This window comes from Rhamphochromis sp. 'chilingali' (assembly GCF_963969265.1).
Source record: "Rhamphochromis sp. 'chilingali' genome assembly, chromosome: 20".
In the NCBI taxonomy this organism is placed as follows: Eukaryota; Metazoa; Chordata; class Actinopteri; order Cichliformes; family Cichlidae; genus Rhamphochromis; species Rhamphochromis sp. 'chilingali'.
In genome coordinates this window covers 6727581-6751566 of record NC_137947.1, presented here as the reverse complement: position 1 = coordinate 6751566, position 23986 = coordinate 6727581, and the positions used below count along the sequence as shown (strand labels likewise).

At 41.9% G+C, this 23986-nt stretch overlaps 1 protein-coding gene across 1 annotated transcript in view; it reads right to left on the bottom strand.

Annotated features, from left to right (window-relative positions):
• The window catches only part of kndc1 (kinase non-catalytic C-lobe domain containing 1), a 51990-nt gene extending 30769 nt beyond the window's left edge, over nucleotides 1–21221 (bottom strand). The window contains exons 1-11 of the mRNA XM_080868577.1: nucleotides 20782–21221; nucleotides 15322–15520; nucleotides 8607–8665; nucleotides 5258–5404; nucleotides 4004–4121; nucleotides 3773–3909; nucleotides 1639–2268; nucleotides 819–933; nucleotides 538–609; nucleotides 312–373; nucleotides 45–203 (exon numbers count right to left, since the gene is read on the bottom strand). Coding sequence (XP_080724703.1) covers nucleotides 45–203; nucleotides 312–373; nucleotides 538–609; nucleotides 819–933; nucleotides 1639–2268; nucleotides 3773–3909; nucleotides 4004–4121; nucleotides 5258–5404; nucleotides 8607–8665; nucleotides 15322–15520; nucleotides 20782–20880 — 1797 coding nt within the window. The 5' untranslated portion in view covers nucleotides 20881–21221. The remainder of the gene's footprint in view (nucleotides 1–44; nucleotides 204–311; nucleotides 374–537; nucleotides 610–818; nucleotides 934–1638; nucleotides 2269–3772; nucleotides 3910–4003; nucleotides 4122–5257; nucleotides 5405–8606; nucleotides 8666–15321; nucleotides 15521–20781) is intronic.
• Nucleotides 21222–23986: the final 2765 nt, after the last annotated feature.

Here is a 23986-nt window from a genome sequence, read left to right as displayed (position 1 = left end):
ATAATAATAATAATAATAATAATAATAATAATGGGTTATGATACTTTTTTAGCCATGTCGATGGTAGGTCGCTCGATAGGCGTCCTCTTAGCCATCTCCAGGAGCAGTCTCTTTAATTTCCGAGGCATCGCCAGTTTTTGATTAGGTGATAAACTGAACTTGGCTGTGGCCCAGAGAATGGCAGCAACCCCATACACGCAAACCTGAGCAAAGACAGACGAGAACAAAAAGAAGCGGGTGGGGGTTAATTTGAAATAAATTATTTAAAATTTCGCTTTAAAAATTAATGAAAGCAGTTCTGACAGACCGACCTTCTCTGTTACAATTCCATGCTCTTGATATTCAGGAGCAAGATAAAATTCATCTCTAGATCCTGCAAAGGACACTTACAGTTAGTTCCTAAAGTCAACATATACTCATACACGTTGGATAAGAGTGCATTTTCAGTGAGTATTTTGAGAGTATACAACTAGAGATTGCAAATCCCTCCCCAAAAAACATGAAAAACACAACAGCAGATGACTAAGAAGTACCTACCTATGTTTTTAGGTTTCAAAAAAAGCACTTCTCCCTTGCAGCCCACATGCGCCGTGTCCAGGCATAAATAGGCTAACAGAAAAGAGAGAAATCAGCTGCACAGAAGAATTGTGAGCTAGAACCATGCAACGTAATTTGCATAATATTTCTAGTCAGTTTTTTTCTCTCCGCTTTGGAACTTTCTACCAGTCTATTGTAAGCGCTAGCTCTAAAATGAAGAGAAAACTGCTGTTGCAGGGATAGTTTCTTCCTGGTTTTGTGAACACAGTGGGTAAAATCACCTGGAAAGTCAATGTAGCTCTGCAGTGAGGTTAGGCAGGTGTAACACAGAGCCCACAGCTCATTAACTGTCAGCCTCCGTCCACAACGAGCAAGCAACTCTCTTAGAGAGATCCACTGGAAAGAAAACAAGAACAAACCAATCTTAAAAAGGGAATGTGTTACAGATTAAAGAGTTTCAGATGCTCCCTCAGAAGGCCTAATTAACTCTAACTGGAGCAATTCCAATCTATTTTTTAATGCTTCTATTGCTGCTGAGTACCTATGTGATTACTCTGTCACTTGACTCTAATTTTATGGTTTTGCGGGTGTGAAAAATGTGTGGGTGAGCTTTTCATCTGACTAAGCTGTTTCAAAGAGGATTAATTATTTGCAAAAATCTGAAATCAGGTAACAGTTTTACAATACTGTATCTCTCTCCACCTTTTTTTTTTTTAGAAGGTGCGAAGTACTCTGGACTTTTTTTATTCCCTAATAATCTTAGCAATCTCCTCCTTGGCTAGCTGCATGGTGAAAGCTCAACAATCTTAAATTATCATCATCGTCCACTCAAGCATTTTTCACCAAAGCTTTTCAGCCATCTTAACATGAGCAAAGATCCTGTACTGACATAGGTCATACAATGCAGTTAAAGACTATGAAATGAACCCAGCTCTTCCCTTCTTATTCCTCTAAAACTGCCAACTCAAAGCTTTTTTGAGAGGATACAAAAAAGTTGAGCCCACTTCAGCCTTCACCTGAGACCTCTGTTGTTTTTCTGCAAGCAAATATGTGATGTGAGCATAGAGCCATAAATTTAAAGGCTGTCTGGCAATGGCTAACCTCATCCTGAGATTCTTCATTCAGGAACAGCATGCTTTTGGTCATGTAGTTATTAGGAATGTATAGACTGTGGTTTAGTGAAGTCTGGTCTTCAGAAGAGTCCTGTTCCATGTTCAGGGAAGTACAGGACGAGGAATCCTGTACTTCCTGCACAAAGTCCTGTATGAAGTCCTGGGCGCACTCCTCACACTGACTTTCGTGGCACTCTTGAATATTGGTGTGTTCAGTCTCGGCAGCATCCTCAGTTTCTCTGGACATTTCCCAGCAGTCCTCACTGTTACAGTGTGGGTACGTCTCACAGGACTTTCCCCGGCTGAATCTCTGAAGTCTGTTACTCCACACAGACTTGCAGCTCAAGTGCTCGTCTGCTCCTATCTCAGTGAGGTCTGAAACCGGTATACTGATGTCTCCGTGACTTGGAGGGGAGAAGCAGGGGGGGTTGTTGGAGTCCGGGACAGAACAGGAGCGGTTAAGGGCCCCCCTCACTCTGTTCAGCCTCTGCTGCGCTCTCCTCCTCACTGGGGAGCTGTTGTGAGAACGGCAATCCATCTCATCTGTCAAGATCAAGCTGTCTCTTTCACTGCCCTCCATGTCCTCAGCCCAGAGAGTGGAATCCCAGCCCCCACACAGCTGCAGATCGAGAACATTATGATTGGTTTCAGCTGTTTTGAAGGCAAAAAATAAACTTAATTATCTAGATGGTAAAACAGAAACCATAGTTTAGATAGCTGAGCAAACTGAAATGGAAAGAACATAAATCTCAATTCTGCCCTTTTTCAACTCCATAGTTTTTTTTCTTGATATTGTTATGCTTTACAATTTTATATTGTATTCTGGAGTTTTGTGCCTAAGGTGACCATATGAAGATATTTTCTCTGACATCACACAGATCTATGGATACAAATATGGCCAAAGAGTTTGGAGCATCTGAAGCCCGAGCTTTTAGGGATTACTGATAGAAATTAGGTCCCTATGATTTGAAACTTTTGCCAAGCTTAATATGAGCATCAGTGCAAATATACAGCACTGCCCAAAGATCTTAAGCCACTCTACATTTCTTTATGTTTTTCTTTCAAGCAGTCAGACTTTCTTGTATTTTTAAGTTTTCTTGAGCAATAGTTATTCAGGCTTTCTGAAGGTCTGTCCTGCAGTCTGTCCTTAAAGAAATTTCAGGTAATTGGACAAGAGGAGGAAAAAAAAGAAAAGACAGAGCTAAAAAATGGCAGCAGATGAACACTATCTAAAAGTCATGTCCTTCAGAAACTGGAGCAAATCCAGCTAAGATCTGAGAGATACCCTTCAGATGATCAAGAAACTGTCAAGAAATCATTCTAAGCAAGGGAAACGAGGAGAAAATGCTGAGGTGTGCCAAATAATACAAGAACTGCACTGAGAATCTGTGGAAACAGGTTTTATGGAGAGATGAATTATTTTGGTTCAAATCATTGTCAATATGCACAGAGGAGGTCTGGAGAGAGGTACAACAGTGAATGTCATTTGTAAAACACGGTGGCGGCTTTGTCATGGACCACACCACCATTTTCGAAGTGGTGTGGGATCATCGTGACAGAGAACAGAATAAAAGTCAGCCAACATCCAAAGAAGAGCTCTGACTGTCCTTCATGAAGCCTGGAGAAATATTCCTGAAGATTACTTAAAGAAATTCCAAGAAAGCTGCCTAAGAGAGTTCAAGCTGTGTTGAAGAATAAAGGTGATCATACCAAATATTGACTTTCAAGCTCTTTATGATTGTACAAACTCTGGTAATCTAATAGGGGTATATATAGTAGAAGTTGTTTTTGAAATTCTAACAACAATGTAAATAAAATCTTGTAAAGCAAGTTGTATAGTAATATTCTACTCTTTGCAAACACAGTTAAATACTGTATATGATTCCTTTAAGGAATGTGTTAACATGTTGCTTAAATCTGCCAATAACTTTTCTGACATGATGTTGCATCACTAGCTCATTTAGCACACAGTCAGAAAATGAAATAAAACATATATTTCAATTATGAAACGGCTCTGAATAGGTACCAATAACATTCTGGAAAAGCTGTTTGCTGGCAGTACAGGTTTTTAAAATATTTCTTCCTCCAGCTGCTTGCTACATTTTTAAAAACTTGCTCCATACCTGCTGCCTGGACAGACCATTTGTTTTAACAGAACTGTCATGCTGATCTTTGGTGTTGTCATCTGAGCTCAGTCTTTTAAGAAGACATTTAGGTTTGGAATGCTGCCATCTCGCCTCCCAGGAGCTCTCCTGCCCATCTGTGGATGCCAAAAGAAAGAAAATAACAGCAGGAGAAATCACGGAAGAGACTAAGCGGCGATCTGTTTGAATACACGTGATGAACATGATAACCTTGAAAGTTTGAAACCGATTCAATGGAGAGCACGCGTCGTCCAACTGAGGAGAGTTTGCGGCATACAGCTGCAGAGGAGGTGCGGGACAGCCGTCCTTCAGCCAGAGACAGGATGTCCTGTGGGAGTGTTACACTTGCAGGTTTGCAACACATGAACAGACAACACATACATAGTACCGTGTGTATGTGCTACTTTTTCAAGTAGTTGTGAATAAATGTATTTCTCCTACATATTTTTTTCATACATCACATACATACACAGTGTTTCACTGCGTGGATATTCACTGGATTATTGGCATCTATGTTAGAGCTGTAGAGCATTTTTGGACTTTTTATCTGTTTATGCAGTTTTGTCTATATTTTCAGTGTTTAATCTCCCTTTTTTCTTTTTGAAATCTGTTGTTTATCTCTAGATTTGGACTTTTGCCTGGGTGTTTTGGCAACCCCTTCCAATTAGCTGTTTCTGGAGGGATGACTGCTCATAATCATTGACTAGTTGCTGGGTTTTTTTGCGATTTTGTTACCATGAGCTCTTCATGAGCCTTATTCTGTATGCTTATACGCAGACTTCTGAGAGGGTTCTCATAAAGTTGTAGTACATATTACAATCATATAACACCTTTTTCCACTTAGAATGAGCAATTTTACTTCTGTTTTTCTTTTTCACTGAGGTTTATCTTGTAAGAGGCTGACAGTGAAATGCAAAACTTGCAGTGACACATTATTTCCACTTGATGCTGCTCAAGAGCACGAACTGACTGGAGTAATATGGACTGTCAGTTTGTCTAATAGTTGAAAAGCAGACATGATTTAATACTACAATAATCACACAAAGTATCCATATATTTGTTCTGACTGTAAAGCAATAGTGATTCCGTGTTCTGCTGGGATGTACTGTTTGGCTTGATATATGTGAGGAAAGCATCGGTACAGGCTACACATTGCTATTGGCCAATCATTATCCATCGTATTAGATCATGACGAGATATTGCTTTTCAGTTCTTTTCCTATTTGTTCAACACGACACATTTCATATTTAACCATATTTTCCTGTCTCACTACATGTCAAAAAGGCAAATCACCCAATTTTCCCATTTGTGTGAAAGTTATAATGATTTTAGTGTGATCCCAGGACAAAACGCCTTCTGAAGCGAGACCTCTAATTATTTCACAGCTGTCTCATGCAGTTTAAACCACGCAGCTTTCTATAAATCATTCTAACAGTAATAAAGAGTCAGCAGGTTTTTTTGTACCTGCAGGAGCGGCCGGTCCTCAGGCTTCTCCTCCTGCATCTGCTCCAGCAGCCTCTGGATTTCTTCTCCCAGATCTGCCTCCAGCTCTGGCTCGATGACAAAGTTCAGTGCGGCAGAAAGTGTAGAGCCCAGAGAATAAACATGGCCCTGTAGCCGGGGGCAGACAGGGAGACAACGCTGTTATTATCACGAAGCAGCTGCAGCTGTGAATTTACAGTACACACAGAGATCTGAATCCATGAATGAGTTTAGAAAAGCTCAAAATAACACTCTATCCCGTAACGACTTTATAGGCCATAATTGCTATGCATCGCTGCCATGTAGGCATATTTATGACGGAGCCTTTGTGTTGCTTTGCTTCGCTGACAGTGGATATTATGGTCAGCCCTGAGACAGCAGTGGATATGTACCAGGTGCTCCGGAGTTCATGACCCACACATAACTATCGCTCCCAACAGTTGAAGTGGGCTCGATCCATACTTATGTGGTAAACAAATGTGCAAGAAGAAGAAGTTCTTTAGAAAAACTGCAAAAAATTAGAACGCACAGTTTACTTTGAAATCCAGTTACATAAGTCTGCTGCAAATGTATTCATGCGGTGGTGAGAAAAGTCGCACCGCTCAGTGGCACAGTGCGACTTTCACATTTGAATTCTGCATTTCTACGGAGGAAGCAGAAAGCTTTAGAATTCAGTCGCATGAAAGGCATTTGTCTGTTTCCTAACAATAAAGTTTTTTCAGTGCTGTATCCATAATACAGCAGACATAGATGTACAGAGAAGTCTAAAAAGATGAATAGAGTGGTTACACAGCTGCACTCAGCCACAGCGAAAAAGGATACATAATGGAGATGAACATTTATTAAGCCCAGTGAGAGAAATGCAGACTTACTTTTAAAAGAATTGCAGCAGGAACAAAGATAAATGTGCAGAGGAGAGTACTCAGACATGTTTACACCTGGAGCTGCAAGCACCTTACAATGAAAAGTATGCAAATTCGTAGATAAAGAGGCTCGTGCTTAAACGCATTAGTCAGAAGAACAACTCGATCCAGTCTGTTTTAAGATTTAGACTGCTGAATGTTAAAGGGAAATTTGGGTTGAATTAAACTGTAAGCTTATTTTCATAGCTGTGGACACAGTTTGTGTTTGTCATGATGATACTGTGTACCAGCCAAGTGAATCACTGAGGTCTGGGATTATAGTCAGTTAAAAGAGGTCAGACCGTGTATCAGGCATGAGCTGTGAGGCTGATTCCTGCACTTCAGACTGACTCAAAGCAAAGAAGCATTTGCTAATCCACCCATCCAAAATGAATATAATGTAATCCGATACAACTCTTCTGTTATGGTGTACATAATATACTGCCATGTTCTTGCTGACACAGATGTAGGTGTTAATGTTTTAGCAGTGAGGTCACACTTAGTGGTGGTGTAGACTGAACTGCTTTATATTCAGGTGTCTCTGACATTTCGCACCGCCCGTGAATGTAAATGGGGAGGAAAACAAATTAGAAACACCTCTCAGAATAATGTAGTCAAGTGTAATTCAGGGCAGGATTCGCAGCAGATCTCTTCAACTGCAGTGAAATTGACCGTGCGTATATGAGTAATCAAAAGTGGCAAAATGGTGTGTAACCTGCTATTTGGTTAAAAATCGCAGATAGCACACACGCATTTAAAATATTTAAAAAGGCTTTTCTCAAAGTGTGCCTGCCTGAAACGTAACTGTGATGAAATATCAACATACACAGTGATTAATAATAAATGATATTCATCTGGACAGTTTGCTCAATGGCACATTGTTAATCTGCACAGCGGCTACAAGGTGCAAAAACAAAAAAACCTCGACTATGGCTGGGAAGTCGGACTTTTTTCATAAAAGTGGTTTTGTTTACACCTGCCTAGATCACTGATAATTTACTCTGAACAATAACAATAATGTGCCAGTGTAGATTCTCAGCTGAAAGTATGTCAGGTATGCAAACCTGTGCATTGCATAATGAATCCACACTTTATATTCTGGTGTTAAATTTACAGCTGCACAAACTGTATGCATGACATTGCCAAAGATGTGAACATGTAATCAGTTGTTTTGTTTTAGTTCCTGCCAAACCATTTTTACACTCTTGAAATTTGTGCAAATAATCATTATTTAGGAACATCGCACACGTATTCAAGTTATTATGTATGTACTGTAACACAGTCATAATAAAATAACGCGCTATTTAGGATCACCATACATCATTCCCTATGTGCCTTTATGTTCTTAATGGAAATAATTACATTAAGAAACATAGTTATCACTTTGACATTCAGTTCAATCTACTGACCTAGAAAGAGCAGTCAAAGGTCAAATATAACATGACATCTAAAATTTTTATACAGTGCTTTTTACAGTGTTTCTTAACAGATTTGGTATGGTCTTTCCTCATGTTGTGCATTTTCCATTGTTATACCTCTCTGACCTGTCTTCCCCATGTGATGTTTGTGTAATTCATGTATGGTCGGAAGGGTAAGATGGCGCTGGTACGGCTGGCAGCCTTAACCCAATTTCCCTCGGGATGAATAAAGTATTATCAATCAATCAATTTTGGTCCATTTCACTTCAGTCTGTAAGAATCCTAGTTTAGTTGATTCCTAGTTTCCCCACAAAGTTTTATCAGAATTCATTCACAACCGTTCGAGCGATCGTGTGTACACACAGAATGCCATGCACGTAAATGCTACCAAAAACACAACCTTCTTGCCGTAAGTAACTACACATTAGTCTGTATGACTATTTGCAGAATATTTCTAAATAGCATATAATCAATAAAATGAATGTCACTGACTTGGCCAGAATCTATAGTGATTTCCACATCTCAGTCTCTATGTGATGTATCAAACCATGGATATAAATGGATTCAGTTTAAAGCTTCAGAGATGTAACGCACAGCTTTCACTTTGGAAATAAATGGTTTCATTTATTGAATTGTGTGCTCAAATGAATAACAGCTGTTTTAGAGCCGCCATAAACTGTGCATACTTGGAGGGGGGAATAAAGAGAAAAAAAAGGGCTAATTATTACAGACATACAGATAGAATTTATTGTGAAAATTATAAAAATATAAACTATTCTGGAATTAGGAAGTTCACAAATATAACTGTTTCACAGCTCGAGGTCACAGAGGTGGGCATATAACTGAATGGCTGCTGTCTTGCATGGAGTTTAAGGTGAGAGCAGAGAACAAACAACACTCTCCTCTCTTTCAGCAACATCACCACTGTGTGCTGTATTGAGAAACTCCCAGGGGTGAATGACTGCACTGTCCCTTTGACCACATCGAGTAAGAAGATTCAGCATTTCTCACCTCAAACGTGCTGCCCGTGTTGTCAAACTCAGGCGGCACGAAGGAGCCTTCTGGATCGTCTGCAGGTTGAAAGCATACCAATTAACTGCACCATTAAGCATGCAAACATCATCATTTCATCAAAGTGGGGAACAAACAGGCCATTTGATGTAAACACTCAGACGTACAGTCATGTCAGTTCTGTACTGTAACCTACTTGCTAAGCATATCCCATAATGAGATGCAAATCAGAGAAATATGCACCCAGCATGCTAAACCACAACGGTCCAGTGGGCTAGTGCAGACGCTTCCCTTCATTTGCCTAATGCGTGTGTCAGAGATAATCCCAGGCAAACAAGACATGAGCAATCTGCTGATCAGAGCAGGGAAGCAGGCACAGAGGAGCAGCTCTGCATTCTTCACTTTGTCCTCCTGAAATAGGTTGACGCTTAGACTGGACATCCAGATGCACGAAAACATCACTACGAATGTAACATCCACTCCCTCGAGTGAGCTCAGGAAAAGACGGAAAAGGCAGAAGGGGAATAAAGTGGGTCAGGACAATTTGGGGGCTTGTCTGCTAGAGCTAGGCTATCTCTTCCTGGTGTTCAGAGGTCAGTGTGAATTTCTGTGCTTTTCTCCCCTTTCACCTCCTTTTCTATCACCTCTTTCAACTCATCCTTTTTTTTAAAGTTATGTTTAACTTCACCTGATTTTTTGTTCTCAAGCCTTGACTCACCTGTATGCTTTCTTCTTCTCCCCTCATCTTGCCTTTCCTTCTCTCTCCTCTCCCGTGTCTTCCTTACTCTATTTCCAATCTCCTCTCCAGACCTCTTAAACTTTTTGACTCCTCTCCTCTTTTGTTCTTTCACTCACTCATCTTTTCCCGCCATCTTCCTTCCTTTTGCTTTCATCATTCCCCTCCTTGTCTTTCCTTCTCTCTACTCTCTGCTTGTTTTTCTTTCCCCATCTTTTTTCATTTTACTCCTTCCGTTTCTTTTAAATTGCTCTTTCCTCACCTCTCTTTTTGTCACTCCTTTTCTCATACTTTGCTTTTTCATCTCCCCTTGTCTTTCATCTCCTGCACCTACCCATTTTCATCTCCTCTTTCTCTCTTCCTTTGTTCCATATCATCCTCCCTCTTCTCTCCCCTCCTCATGTCTTTTCTTTAATTTCTTCATCCTTTATCCCCTTTTCTAATAATTATTTTGGAATTTCAACAATATGTCACCAACATCAGTCCCTCCCTTACCTTGTTAGCATTCTCTCTTCCTTTGACATTTTGATCCAATCTCTCACGACCATTCATTTCCACAAACCCTGCCTACCCCACTCTCCTTTTAGTTCCTTCTACTCTTCCTTCTAGTTTTCTTTCTTTCTCTCTCTCACTGTATTTTGTTTATATATATATATATATATATATATATATATATATATATATATATATATATATATATATATATATATATATATAAACACCCAGCACGCCCCTGCGGGCGGTTTATCCTTCAAGCTCGGGTCCTCTACCAGAGGCCTGGGAGCTTGAGGGTCCTGCGCAGTATCTTAGCTGTTCCCAGGACTGCGCTCTTCTGGACAGAGATCTCCGATGTTATTCCCGGGATCTGCTGGAGCCACTCGCCTAGCTTGGGAGTCACCGCACCTAGTGCTCCGATTACCACGGGGACCACCGTTACCTTCACCCTCCACATCCTCTCGAGCTCTTCTCTGAGCCCTTGGTATTTCTCCAGCTTCTCGTGTTCCTTCTTCCTGATATTGCTGTCATTCGGAACCGCTACATCGATCACTACGGCCGTCTGCTTCTGTTTGTCTACCACCACTATGTCCGGTTGGTTAGCCACCACCATTTTGTTCGTCTGTATCTGGAAGTCCCACAGGATCTTAGCTCGGTCATTCTCCACCACCCTTGGGGGCATCTCCCATTTTGACCTCGGGACTTCCAGGTTATACTCGGCACAGATGTTCCTGTACACTATGCCGGCCACTTGGTTATGGCGTTCCATGTATGCCTTGCCTGCTAGCATCTTGCACCCTGCTGTTATGTGCTGGATTGTCTCTGGGGCATCTTTACACAGCCTGCACCTGGGGTCTTGCCTGGTGTGATAGACCCCAGCCTCTATGGATCTTGTACTCAGAGCTTGTTCTTGTGCTGCCATGATTAGTGCCTCTGTGCTGTCTTTCAGTCCAGCTTTGTCCAGCCACTGGTAGGATTTCTGGATATCAGCCACCTCCTCTATCTGCCGGTGGTACATACCGTGCAGGGGCTGTCCTTCCATGATGGTTCCTCGTCTCCCTCCTCTTTCTTGGGTTTCTGCTGCCTGAGGTATTCACTGAGCACTCGGTCAGTTGGGGCCATCTTCCCAATGTATTCTTGGATGTTCCTTGTCTCATCCTGGACTGTGGTGCTGACACTCACCAGTCCCCGGCCCCCTTCCTTCCGCTTAGCGTACAGCCTCAGGGTGCTGGACTTGGGGTGAAACCCTCCATGCATGGTAAGGAGCTTTCTTGTCTTTATGTCAGTGGCTTCTATCTCCTCCTTTGGCCAGCCTATTACCCCAGCAGGGTACCTGATCACGGGCAGGGCGTACGTGTTGATGGCCCGGATCTTGTTCTTACCATTCAGCTGACTCCTCAGGACTTGCCTGACCCTCTGCAGGTACTTGGTGGTTGCAGCCTTTCTAGCGGCCTCTTCATGGTTCCCATTTGCCTGCGGGATCCCCAGGTATTTGTAACTGTCCTCTATGTCTGCAATGTTGCCTTCTGGTAGTTCAATCCCCTCAGTTCTGACTACCTTCCCTCTCTTTGTTACCATCCTACTACACTTCTCCAGTCCGAACGACATTCCAATGTCATTGCTGTATAGCCTGGTAGTGTGGATCAGTGAATCGATGTCTCGTTCACTCTTGGCATACAGCTTGATGTCATCCATGTACAGGAGGTGGCTGACAACTGCTCCGTTCCGTAGTCGGTATCCGTAGCCAGTCTTGTTAATGATCTCACTGAGGGGGTTCAGGCCTATGCAGAACAGCAGTGGGGACAGAGCATCTCCTTGGTAGATCCCGCACTTGATGGTGACTTGTGCTATGGGCTTGGAGTTGGCCTCTAGTGTTGTACGCCACATCCCCATTGAGTTCCTGATGAAGGCTCTTAGGGTCCCATTGATCTTGTACAATTCTAGGCATTCCAGTATCCAGCTGTGGGGCATTGAGTCATAGGCCTTCTTGTAATCAATCCAGGCAGTGCACAGGTCGGTCAGTCTGGTCTTGCAGTCTCGGCTGATTGTTCTGTCTACCAGTAGCTGGTGTTTTGCGCCTCTGGTATTCTTGCCAATTCCTTTCTGTGTCCCGCTCATGTATTGACCCATGTGCCTGTTCATCTTAGCCGATATGATGCCTGACAGGAGCTTCCATGTAGTACTGAGGCAGGTTATTGGTCGGTAGTTGGAGGGGACCGGTCCCTTCTTGGGGTCCTTGGGGATCAGGACCGTCCGACCTTCGGTTAGCCATTCCGGGTGTCTCTCGTTAACTAGCAACTGGTTCATTTGTGCTCCCAGACGCTCGTGGAGTGCAGTCAGCTTCTTCAGCCAGTAGGCGTGAACCATGTCGGGCCCTGGTGCTGTCCAACTCTTCATACTGGAGACCCTTTCTTGGATATCTGCCACTGTGATGGTTACTGGACCCTGTTCAGGGAGGTCGCTGTGGTCTGCCCTCAGATCCTCTAGCCACTGAGCATTGCCGTTATGGGTTGCATCCTTCTCCCATATGCTCTTCCAGTATTGCTCCGTCTCCAGCCTTGGTGGTGCTGTTCTCTTATTGTTCCCTTGCCACTGAGAGGACACCTTTGCTGGTTCTGTGGAGAACAGCTGGTTTATTCTCCTGCCTTCTATCTCTCTGGTGTACCTCCTCAAGCGGCTGGCCAAGGCTGTGAGTCTTTGCTTGGCAGTTTCCAAGGCCTCAGGTATGGACAGCTTGCTGTATTTCTTATGCACCTTCTTTGTCGCACCTTGCTGCAACTCCGTTAGTTGGCTAACCTCCCTCCGTGCTACTTTGATCTTGCCCTCTAGCCTCCTTCTCCATGGAGGGTACTGCCCCTTGTCGCTGTTCAACTTGTAGCCAAGCATCTCACTGATCACTGCTGCCGTATTGTAGATCAGCTTGTTAGTGTCGGTAATCGTGGTTGTAGGTATTGCCCGTAGTGCTGCATTAACATCATCTAGCAGACCTTCTGAGGGTACTTCACGTAATCTTGGTAACCGGCTACGGGGGATCCAGGTTTCAAGCTTGGCCATGATCCTATTTTTCAGGTCAGTTCCTCTCGCACTCAACGATCCTTCTCCTATCGCACTTGGGGCTATGTACCCAATCTCGGGTGGGGGTGATGATATCGCCCCCCTGACCTGGCGTCCTGACTCCTCCTTGCCGTAGCATTTGTGTTGTACCTCGTCAATCTCTAGCTGTGAGAGCAGTCCCTTCTTTCGAATGTTGGAACACTGAGCTACTAGTTGTTTCGCCGTCATTGTGGATGTTGGGTATCGAAGAATCCATAGGTCCCTCATCCTATTCATGTAGCCCCTTCCGCCGGGGTTACTTGCGTAGTAGCATTCCAACAACGCCCTGTTTTCGTCTCTTGCCCACCGATGCCTTCTTGTTCCAGTAGCCCACTTTTCGTCAGGGTGCCCTGGTTCCTCAACACCTGACGCGGACCTTGTTGATCCGGGCGACGTCCGAGCCGGCATGCCTTCATATTTATCTGTCTCGCTCATGTCTGCGGTAGGCTTGCTTAGCATAGGGGGTCTAGCCTTAGGACCCTTACTGGATACAGACGCCCCAGGCAGGAATTAGAACTTGAAAAATCAGGGAAAAAAAAAAAAAAAAAAAAAAAAAAAAAAGGAATTGAACTTGCGATCCTCTGTTCCAAAGGCGTGTAGTCTAACCACTACGCTATCCAGCTCCATATATATATATATATGTATATATATATCAAAAAAGCTCAATCTTCAATCAAACATGAAAGATAAAAGGGAAGACAGGAACAAAAAAAAAGAAAAAAGAAAAAAGGACAAGACATGTAAACTCTTTGTAGTCAGGACATATTGTAACACAGTGAAATGGGCAATGAAGGCGAGTAACAAAAAAAAAAAAAAAAAGACAGCCGTTGTCAGTGACGCAGTTGCCTCCAGGGTGATGGTGGGAGCTTGGTGAGTCATGTATGCCTACAGCATTTTAACACAACAGGTAGCATGAGCCAAGCAATACCAGAGATTCATCACGCTTTCCAAATGTGCTGATCGTATTTCCCACAGCGCACAGCCGGCACCGTTTCATCACAAACTGAACAGCTTGCGATGTGAAACCTTGTGGGAAAAATCGCGGCTTTTGTTGGTCATCGCTGTATAAAAAAACCATTAGAGCACATTTTGTTAGCGTGTCTCTGCTCTGGCGATGCAAACGCTGCCAAAACACCCACCATGACATCCAATTACCTTCCTGATATTACCGCAATAGTAAATCATCTGAAATAAACAGCATTAAAGTGTCGCTGCAACTGTTGTTCCCACTGAGACCCGTCATCAAAGCCCCTCAAGGTCACTCTGTGATACAGCGTTAGAGCCCGTTTGTTTGTGTGTGTGGGCATGGGATTGACCAATACACCATGTGTCTGCTTGAAATTGCACTGCGATCTGACAAACAGTTCAATTAAAAGGAATCAATAGGGAGCCGTGCAGCAAGGAAAGCTGGGAATGCGGTGCACTGATGAACGATATAGATGAACTCTATTCAGTAGAACTAACGCAAGAAGGGTAATGTGAGCACTGCAGTTTCTTTCTCTTCTCGCAGTGTGAATCATAGCCAACGGACTGAACACAATCCAATAAAGCATGGCAACAAACGAGACTGCGAAGAATTTCAGCTGACAGAGTAATCAAGACATCACTTCAAAGCGTCTCTATTACTGACTGAAGAGATGCGTGGAAATTAAAAATGGATGCAACCACTTTAACGGATGCCACGGCGGCTGTGAAGTGTTTGCGAGTGTGAGCGGGCCGAGTGCTGCTAGGCTATCCACGCTGTTACCACAACAACAATCCCCCTGGCAACCCTGTTGATCTAATCAATGCTTATCAATTTCTGACGGAGTATGTGCACGCTGCAGTGCAAGCGCTCATATATGTGATGAGATGCAAAGGAGACAAGAAGAATAGAAGAGGTGAGGCTTAATAGTTGCTCACAGAGTATTTTCATTTAATGTCACTGGGCCTTGCAGCCCTGTGATGGGGTAAAAGATGTTGTCTGTGCAAATCAGGGCAGACCTGCCGACCTCGGCAAAGCGCGACGCATCCAGTGAGACACTAACAGAGTATTTTCAGGCAGAAATTTGCAAATTGAAAGTGATACAGATCAGGGCAACAAATCACTAAAGGGGGGAAAAAGGCGCCTGTTCTCTGTATGTCAGAAAAAAAAGCTCGAGCTGCAATTTAGGCACAATCTGTAGCTCTGATCTGATCTGCTATATTCAAAGTATAAAACTGATTTCTCCCTTTAGCATGTGTGAGCTTCAGCACTCAGCTTTACTAACAAGTGACAAGTAAAATTCTATATATATGAAAAATGCCCTGAAAATAGTCAGAAACAATAACAACTGCCTGTAATTAGCATATACAAAGGTGGTTAATGTCTAAAAAAGGAACACAGGACACAAGCCTGAGCTATAGACTCACCACTGAGCTGCTCCATGAAGCAAACATTCCCATGGGCGTTGAAGGCCAAAGTGTCTGGTGTTATGCACAGTGTGTGGAAGAGGTGGGAGGGTCTGATGCTCTGCAGGGCCAGAACACACTCTGCACACACTGCCCACACCTCCTCCTCAGACAGACAACTGTCCTGCAAAGAAAGGATGTCTGCCAGAGAAACATTTTCCTGTGGACAAAGCACAAATACACACAACTGTGGGTATGTACACTAAATAAGATCCACAGTTGAAGCCTGATTTGTTTATATGTAGTTAAGGTTAGGGATAAGGGCTTGCCTTTAGAATTTCTTCAACAATGAACACTTTGAAGGAACACTATTTGCTCCAATGCTCCCATTTAATACAGTGTGTGTGAAGGCAAATATTAATAAAGAGCTCTTTGCCCTTTTTTTATTTAACATTTGGTCGCATTTCCTATTAGCTTGTAGCTTGGGACACAAGAAGGCAAAACGCAACAGCTATCTTCAATAACGGGCACCGAACCCGCATAGACAGAAAAAAACTGAGCTTCCAAGTCAGTCCTGGCGATCCACATTAATGCACATCCATGCAGTTATAATTTAATGATTCAACTAGTTTAAGAAGGGTTTTCACATCTTCCTTTTCCCCTCATGAGCACCTAAATGCACCATCAAACAGCCTCTTGCTCTCAACTGCATTTCAGTCAGCCAACTCATGTGAAACGGCTTTATTAAAATGTAAATAGAGAGCGTGCAAAGTAGACGTTAAAAGCTCTGACCTCATTACTTCCTGCTGAACAGAGGGGACGGCAGAGACTGAAGTTCTACCTAATCCCTTGAGGACCTTGATCCAACAGGTTGATGCTGGAGTGAAAGTGACTCATGTGCATCATAGCACAGCGGCCATGTGGAGGCAACAGCAGCAGAGGAAGCATTACAGTTCAAATGAAAAGTGTTATTGCAAAAGGTAAAAGGTGTTGGACAGCATGGATACAACTTACAGTACAGCAGAGACAGATTTGGTTTTGTTTTATGGTCTCTGCAAAATGCAAATCAACACACTGCTGCAAAAATTTGAACTTTTTGCTCTGAGTGATTCTGGCTTCATAGAGAAGGGTACATTTGTAGATGAAGCTACAAATGATGGATGTTGCAGTCTCTTTTGAAGCTTTCTGTCATCTTAATATCAAATAACTAAAATTATTGGGGGGAAAAAAACGCCAACATGCACACAATCTCTTGCAAACAATTTGGAGACAGTGGGACGGAAAACCTCTCTTTCAACAGGAAGAACCAGGCACGGGGAGGGGAAGCCATCTGCTGCAACTGGTTGGGGGTGAATGGTGGAAGAAGCATGCAAAAGGAGACAGCATAAAAGATGCAATATACCAGATATTTCGATAATGCATGGCATTTATAGGACCAATGTGTATGGTAATTTTTAAACTGGTGTATAAAAAATATGGTTCTGTATTAGTATTTAGTTTCTCAGTGGTTGTGCACAACACTTCCTAAGGATATTATGATATATTAACTGATCCATCGATCGATTAATGTAAGTAACACATAAAGATTATGTTTGCTTTTGCATCTAAATCTTATTTAATTCATGACAGATGATTTTTGGAACATGAAATATGGTGCAAATGATAGTTATTTTAAAAAAAAACATTTTGTTTAAAGGTTTGGAAAGAAAGTCTAAGGAGCTTGGAAAGCAAAGCGTCTGGACTTCTTTAAGTTGCTTGAAGACATTTCACCTCTCATCTGAGAAGCTTCTTTTATTTATTTAAATTTTTACTTTTTAATTATTTTACCTGCATTTTTTAATCACTCTTATATTTAAATGTTCATTTGCTATTTTATCTAGGGATTGAGAGTAACGTAGTTTCTATTCTCTGTATGTCCTGTACATGTGGCAGAATTGACAATAAAGGTGACTTTGACTTTGACTTCTTCAGTTCTAGGGTCAAATGGTGGAGAGTCCCAGATTTAAGCCCATGTAGCCAGTGTATCAGAAAAACTCAGGAGAGTCTTCTCCAAGCACGACATCCCAGTATATTTCAGACCCAGCAACACACTCAGACAGAAACGGGTTCATCCCAAAGACAAAACTCCTAAACAGAAACTTAACGATGTGGTGTATGCTGTACAGTGCAGCGAGGAATGCCCAGACCTCCACATTGGAGAGACCAAACAGCCACTTCAAAAAAGTATGGCATAACATAGAAGAGCCACCTCCATGGGACAAGACTCGGTGGTCCATCTGCATCTAAAAGACAAATGACCTGGATGACTAATAAGCTTCACAGACGTTTGGAAAGAAAGGAGACTCATAAAGCAGCCATTTATTATTTTATTTTCTTTCACAATGTTTGGCTTTGTATAGCAGAGACATGGCAGGTTTTGAAATTCAACCCCTTGTCATTCTTTTATGGTCTCTATTGTACTTTCTGTACACATTAGTCTTTAATTTATTATACTGTATACCTTGACGAGTGTGTTTTATAGAAATGGAACCCTAGACTTAAAACCAATCAAAATTTAAATAAAATTGGACTATATTAGGAGCCACATTAATTTGATTCACAGGTCCAGCTTGTCGGCTGGTGATTCGTGCTGTTATTTTAAAGATTACTTTGACATCATTAGGACATACAGAGCATATGCAACTCTTCATAATGGATCATGGCTGGCTTCCAAACTTTGATGTTACCTTATACATCTTAAACTCAGATTCAATGTGAACTTTCCCACCTCAACAGGTCCTTCATGTAGGTAAGAGTGATGCATTAACATTAAGGAGCAATAACCAAAACATGATGTTGAATTGAAAAGTAGCTTTTAAGCCAGAATGACACATTTCCTGTTGGTACTGTAGGTACCAGTCTTCTTACCATTTAGCTGACATCTTGTGAGGCATTGTTTTCTGTTAGTTTAAGCATTTAAAGGATTACTTTTAAAAAGTTTGCTGACTTTACCCCAGTAATAAAGATTTTTAAAAAGGGTTTCCTGTTGCAGATGTCTCTGAGAAATTCAGTTTGATTCTTTGAGTGTCCGGTCTCTGTCTCAGGATGTATCTGCAGGAGCCTGGCACAGCTTGTTAGCCACAAAAATGCTTCCAGGCTTGACTTCACCGTCACAAACGTTGACTACATTTGACTTTGACTGTAATAAAAACGGACACTCATTGTAATAATTACAATATAAGTCTCATTTTTATGAGGAACTAAATCTTTGCCACGTAAACATGTTCAGTGTTTATATGCCCCTACGGGTCTTTACTTGGAAACTGACTCATGCCTTGATTAACACTGAAAAAGATAACTCAAACTTACAAATGACTGTAACTAAGACGCTACATAATCTAAAGTTGAAGGCTTTACAAGATATGTTTGCCTTCATTCATTCATTCATTAGCGCTAACAGCTGAAAATATCTGGTATGGTAAATGGCCTGTATTTGTATAGCGCTTTTCTAGTCCCTAAGGACCCCAAAGCGCTTTACACAACCTGTAATCCACCCATTCACACACTGGTGATGGCAAGCTACAATGTAGCCACAGCCACCCTGGGGCGCACTGACAGAGGTGAGGCTGCCGGACACTGGCGCCACCGGGCCCTCTGACCACCACCAGTAGGCAACGGGTGAAGTGTCTTGCCCAAGGACACAACGACCGAGACTGTCCAAGCCGGGGCTCGAACCGGCAACCTTCCGATTACAAGGCGAACTCCCAACTCTTGAGCCACGATCGCCCCATATAATATAGCATCCTGCACGCTTAATTCCATGGAGTGAATCTACAGACCTGTAGCAACACACTGCATCGTCTGTGTTCCACTGGCCCCATTTACCCCAGCAGACGCAGTGATCTCACAGATTCCATGAAGCATTAAGCATAATGCTGCGGTCTGATTATTACAGGAACTTCTCTACAGTTTGCAAGTGGACACAAAAGCTGGCCTTAACTCAGGCAGAAGAGTGGAAGTGGAGAACGAGTGCGTGTGTGTGCGTGGAGGCGGTGTCATAAAGAAGTGATTGTCACACTATATCTAGCACTTTACCAACCATGGACGATTTTTTTTCTTCTTTCATGACAGTATTTATATCACAGCAGCTTCATTTTTCTCTAACTCCGAAGGTCTTAACGCTTCTGTTCTCTGATAATCTACAGCTCTGCTCTCACTGACAATCACTGCTTTATCTTTGATTGCACAAGAAGGGCCTATCTGTTTTGATTTACGACTGTCTTGTAGGTGCAGCAGAGTTGCAACAGATTGCGAACAAAGCATACTGATGTGATCGAGTGGGGTAGAGCCAAATAGGGCAGAAAAGTCCCACTTCAAGCAGCAGCAGCAGCAGCAGCCGCCCCATAAATAGACAGTTTCCCTTGAGAACAGTGCAGGGGAACGTTAGTTTCTCTCACCCCCCTCAAGTTAAATGTGCTGTCCTATATAAGTTTGCCTCTGAGTTTCAAGGTTCTGGTGAGGCTCTTGGTGTGGTGCATGTCTTTGCACTGCAGTAATGGGAGGAAAGGCAAAAGAGAGGGCTTGTTCTCCTGTATTATGGTGTAAAGATGCACACAGAGGGAGAGGAGGACAATTTTCAATTCTGGCACTTGAAGAAGTGCTCATAACAGCAACAAACAAAATCCTCAGAACATGGTATTCCTTCATCATGCATCATTTGAAACTCTGTTTAAAAAACAAATAAAATACAAAAAGATTATTCAATTTAACAAAGAAACACTAAAGACTGCTGATGGTTTAAATTTGGAACCCTATTTTATTTTACACATAAGGTGGGCATCCCCTATCATTCCCAATGGGAACTCTTTGGAAGCACTCTTTAGGAAGGCTGTCTTGTACCATTATATAAAGTATTGAGAATTTGGTTTAATGTGAATTTCCAAAAGTTGTTTTTTATCTTCCACACCATAGAGCAGAGAGATTACCTTAAACAGATATGTCAGATATGCAACATAACCCAGTGTGTCCGAAAAAGAAAAAAAAAAGTCAACAAGTATATTAAATTCCGTCCACAACACCAAACCCTTCTCCACCCATTCTCTTCCAGATGTATTTTCTGCTACCCTGGCAGGAAATGGGTTACTCTAAATATACTAGACTGTTTTGCAGATAAAACCTGAAACCTTTTAAGTCTAGGTATTAAAATTATTTCTGGAGAACATTTTGACTTTTACTCGCATTTAAACAGTGAGCAAGTCGATTCCGATCCCTTGTTTGTCTTAAATCATCGTAAATGTTAAGGCCCTAAGAACGTTTCTCTGGCTGACTTTAACCACTAAGAGGATTAAGAATTTCAACCAGCAGCTTTCTAGGAAACACAAAAAGAGGCTGTTTCATATCATTTGGATGCTCCAAGCAATCGACACCGGTATCTTTTTAAAACAAACAAACGCCAATGTTTAGTTATAACTTCTTCCTTTTAAAAACCCCGCTCCCTCTCACCTCATCCTCCAGCAGTGGAGGCAGATGCTCAAGATCGTATTCTCTGTCTTCGGCTTTTCTTAAGTACGCGTCCGCCGCATCACTCCCGGAAGTCTCCATTGCACCAACTTTGATTCCCTCAAGTAGTAAAGCGAATTTCGGAGCACACCGCAACGTTTCCAGTCGACACAGATGGCATGTCTGAGCTCTCGGGGTATGCTGGGCACCACTGGTGGGGGTTCAAATGCTCGCTGCAGTCCAGCAGTCAGTCGGTGGTCACTGCAGGACAATCCTGACCAGAAACGACGCCGAATAATCGATGCTTCCTCAGCGACCGTCCACAGCAGAGTGATGCTGCTGGAGGTGTTTAAGGCTATCGGTAACGCCACAAAAATCAGGCTACACACACTGAAGGCGGTCATGAGCTGCGGATCTCTGAATCCTCCCTTTTCCCAGTGCTGGCAGAGCGGAGAGTACTGCTGCCTGCATGCTACAGTTGGCTTCACGCCTCCGTTCACAGTGCAGCTTGAGTGACTCATATTCATCACTTAGTCCTTATTATCTCTTCTAATTCCAATGATCTGGCTTTGTACGAACTAGTGTGTACTAGACTTATTTATTCCACCATACTGGCTACATACTCATTTCTTAATTGAATATGAACTATGCCCTCAATAAATTCTCTAAAGTCCTGTCAGTCTGCAAAGCTGATATTTATTATTATACCATCATAATGTGTTTAGGAACTTAGGAAGGTTTAGATTACTTTTTTTTCTTCCGTGAGAGTGATTGGATCAAAAATGTGTAATATTCTTCACATTCTTCTGGTTTTTGTACCTATAGGAATATCTGAAATGATCTCTTAGTTTCATTCAAAAGTAAGAAGGCGACATTCTCAGCAGCATTTCTTCTTTGTATTAATTGCTACTTTGATTGAGAAATGAACAGGGCTTCTCATCTGTCTTTGCCCAAAAGTCACTTTGAAATTTAATATTCTGAAATTGATCAAAGCTCAATCCACTGATGAGAACCTGTGTTATAGTTAAAATGTTCAAATGAAGCTTTTAGTTGGCTAACTCAATCTATTAGATAGTCAAGAATAAAATGTTCTATTCTTCATACAATACTTGCCAAAACATCCCTCGAAATCTCCTGTTCTCCAAGTGAACACTAAATCAAATAAATGCAGTATTTATTAAAATAACTGACAGAATAGTCCAAAGCAGACACCTTAAATTATAGACAAAAATACAAATTTTGCAATATTTGCATGACTTACATGACATTTATTTTATACCAAAGTAAATGTAATCCTAAGTTTATTATCAAGTAGCAACCACTGGGGCTGAAAAATAAAAAACAACATGGAAGTGCCAGAAACTGCAGTTCCTGGAGTGGCAACTGGAGGCTGGCTCCAAACAGGGCTCTCCATGGACTCTCTTGTTAAAATGCCCAAGTTTAGCAGCATTAAAAATATGTTTATAGGCTGGCACAGAGAAAAGCATGCTCTCTACGGATAGTGTCTAAAGGCAGTTCATGTAGGAGAGAGCAGTATGTATTGATTAATGAGATGAATTTAGAAATTCTGAACACTTTTTAATGAGCACTAAATCACTATGACTTTTTACTTTCCACAATAATTAGTTAACACAACAAAACACACCTTTCAGCTTTTTATGTATTTTAAAACCAGGTTTTGGGAAATGTGTCTGTCTCTAAAGCAGTTTGGGTCAACTTCTATTGTTTAAATGTTCTATAGGCTAAATATGAATATGTGATATGACAGTCAACACAAAAAGCTTCAGACATTTTTTAGTGCATGTTTAAAGAATATTGCTCTTTTCTAGGAAAAAATCCATTACCAGCATTGGTTTTGCTACTATCGATATTTGGATCCACTCACCCACCTCTGCTTGAGTCATATGAGTCTCTGAACTGGACCGCATCATTGGGTTTGTGGTGTTGGTGTCTTCTGGGGAATCGTTTGACAGTTTAACAAATAACACGATTTGCTGTGACATTAACACCATCAAGAAAGTTTTTTTCTTCAGTTTTGCCAAGTGGAAACCTTACATTATTTATTCTGTTATGCAGCACTGTAGCAAATATGTATGTCTGTGCCTTGCCTCCTAACATACTACAGATCCAGTCTGCTAACCAAGGTCTCATCCAGAGAGGGTCACTTCTGCCTCCTGAAAACCAACATGTCTGTGGTATAGTGGTAAATTCTCTGCAGAGTCATCTATTTTAAATTGAAAGTTTGCATTTTGGAAAAAAAATGAAAGAAAAAACGCAGCAATAGCATTTCATTTACAAGCCAATCAGAAATGTATTTTTCTGTTATTTATACAGAATTACTGTTGAAGCATTTTAAAGAACTACAGTATATAATATCTAAATGTAATGTTGCACATATTTTTTTTTGTTAGTCATTTCCCTGTCAAAACAAATTAGCAATGCAACCCTTCTCTCATTGTTATTACAAACGCACCCCCTTGCATATTTGTTTTAGCCCAATACTTTCTGAGACACCCTGATCCATCTTAATTGTCCACTCCATTTAAATATCTTCTTGTGCCGTGTCCTAGTCATGATGGAAAGCCTGTTTGGGTTGCCAGCTGAGCTCTGGGTGGTGGTGAATGAGATTGCTATTATGCCGGCGGTGCCCCGTGGCTGCTGAGTGGTGATAGAAGGGCCTCTTTGGCCAGGCAGAGGGAAACCACTATTAGAACTGTTGACTGCTCAGTACTGTGGCATGTTGAGATAATAGAGGGAAGTACTTTTACTTTAGCAGCCACGCAATTAATGTGATCATACATATTCTGGCATATCCCCTCAATGACTTATTACTTGAGAACAAAGCAGTCTATTTGATCCTTGTTGGCACTGTGCTGTAGCCAAGTGAGAGATACATTCAGAAGGTATTTCATCTTCAAAAGGATTAGCTCCTAATGTGGAAACACTGCAGAACTCCTTGCTGCTGGGAACAACTGAATCATTTACAGCGAGGCAGCGCTTGGCAGAGATGAGCCCGATGTTATAATCTGAAGTCATCTTAGAGTATTATGGCTGCTCAGTTTTGTCTATTTTCATATTTCAGGCTCAGATGTACTTCTTTTCCTCCTTCCTTATTTGGGTATAGCTGTCAGGATTGGCGAGAAAGAGGAAATACTTTTGGCCTGTTTGCACTTTTAAGTCGGAACCAAACTGATAAAAGATGGGATGG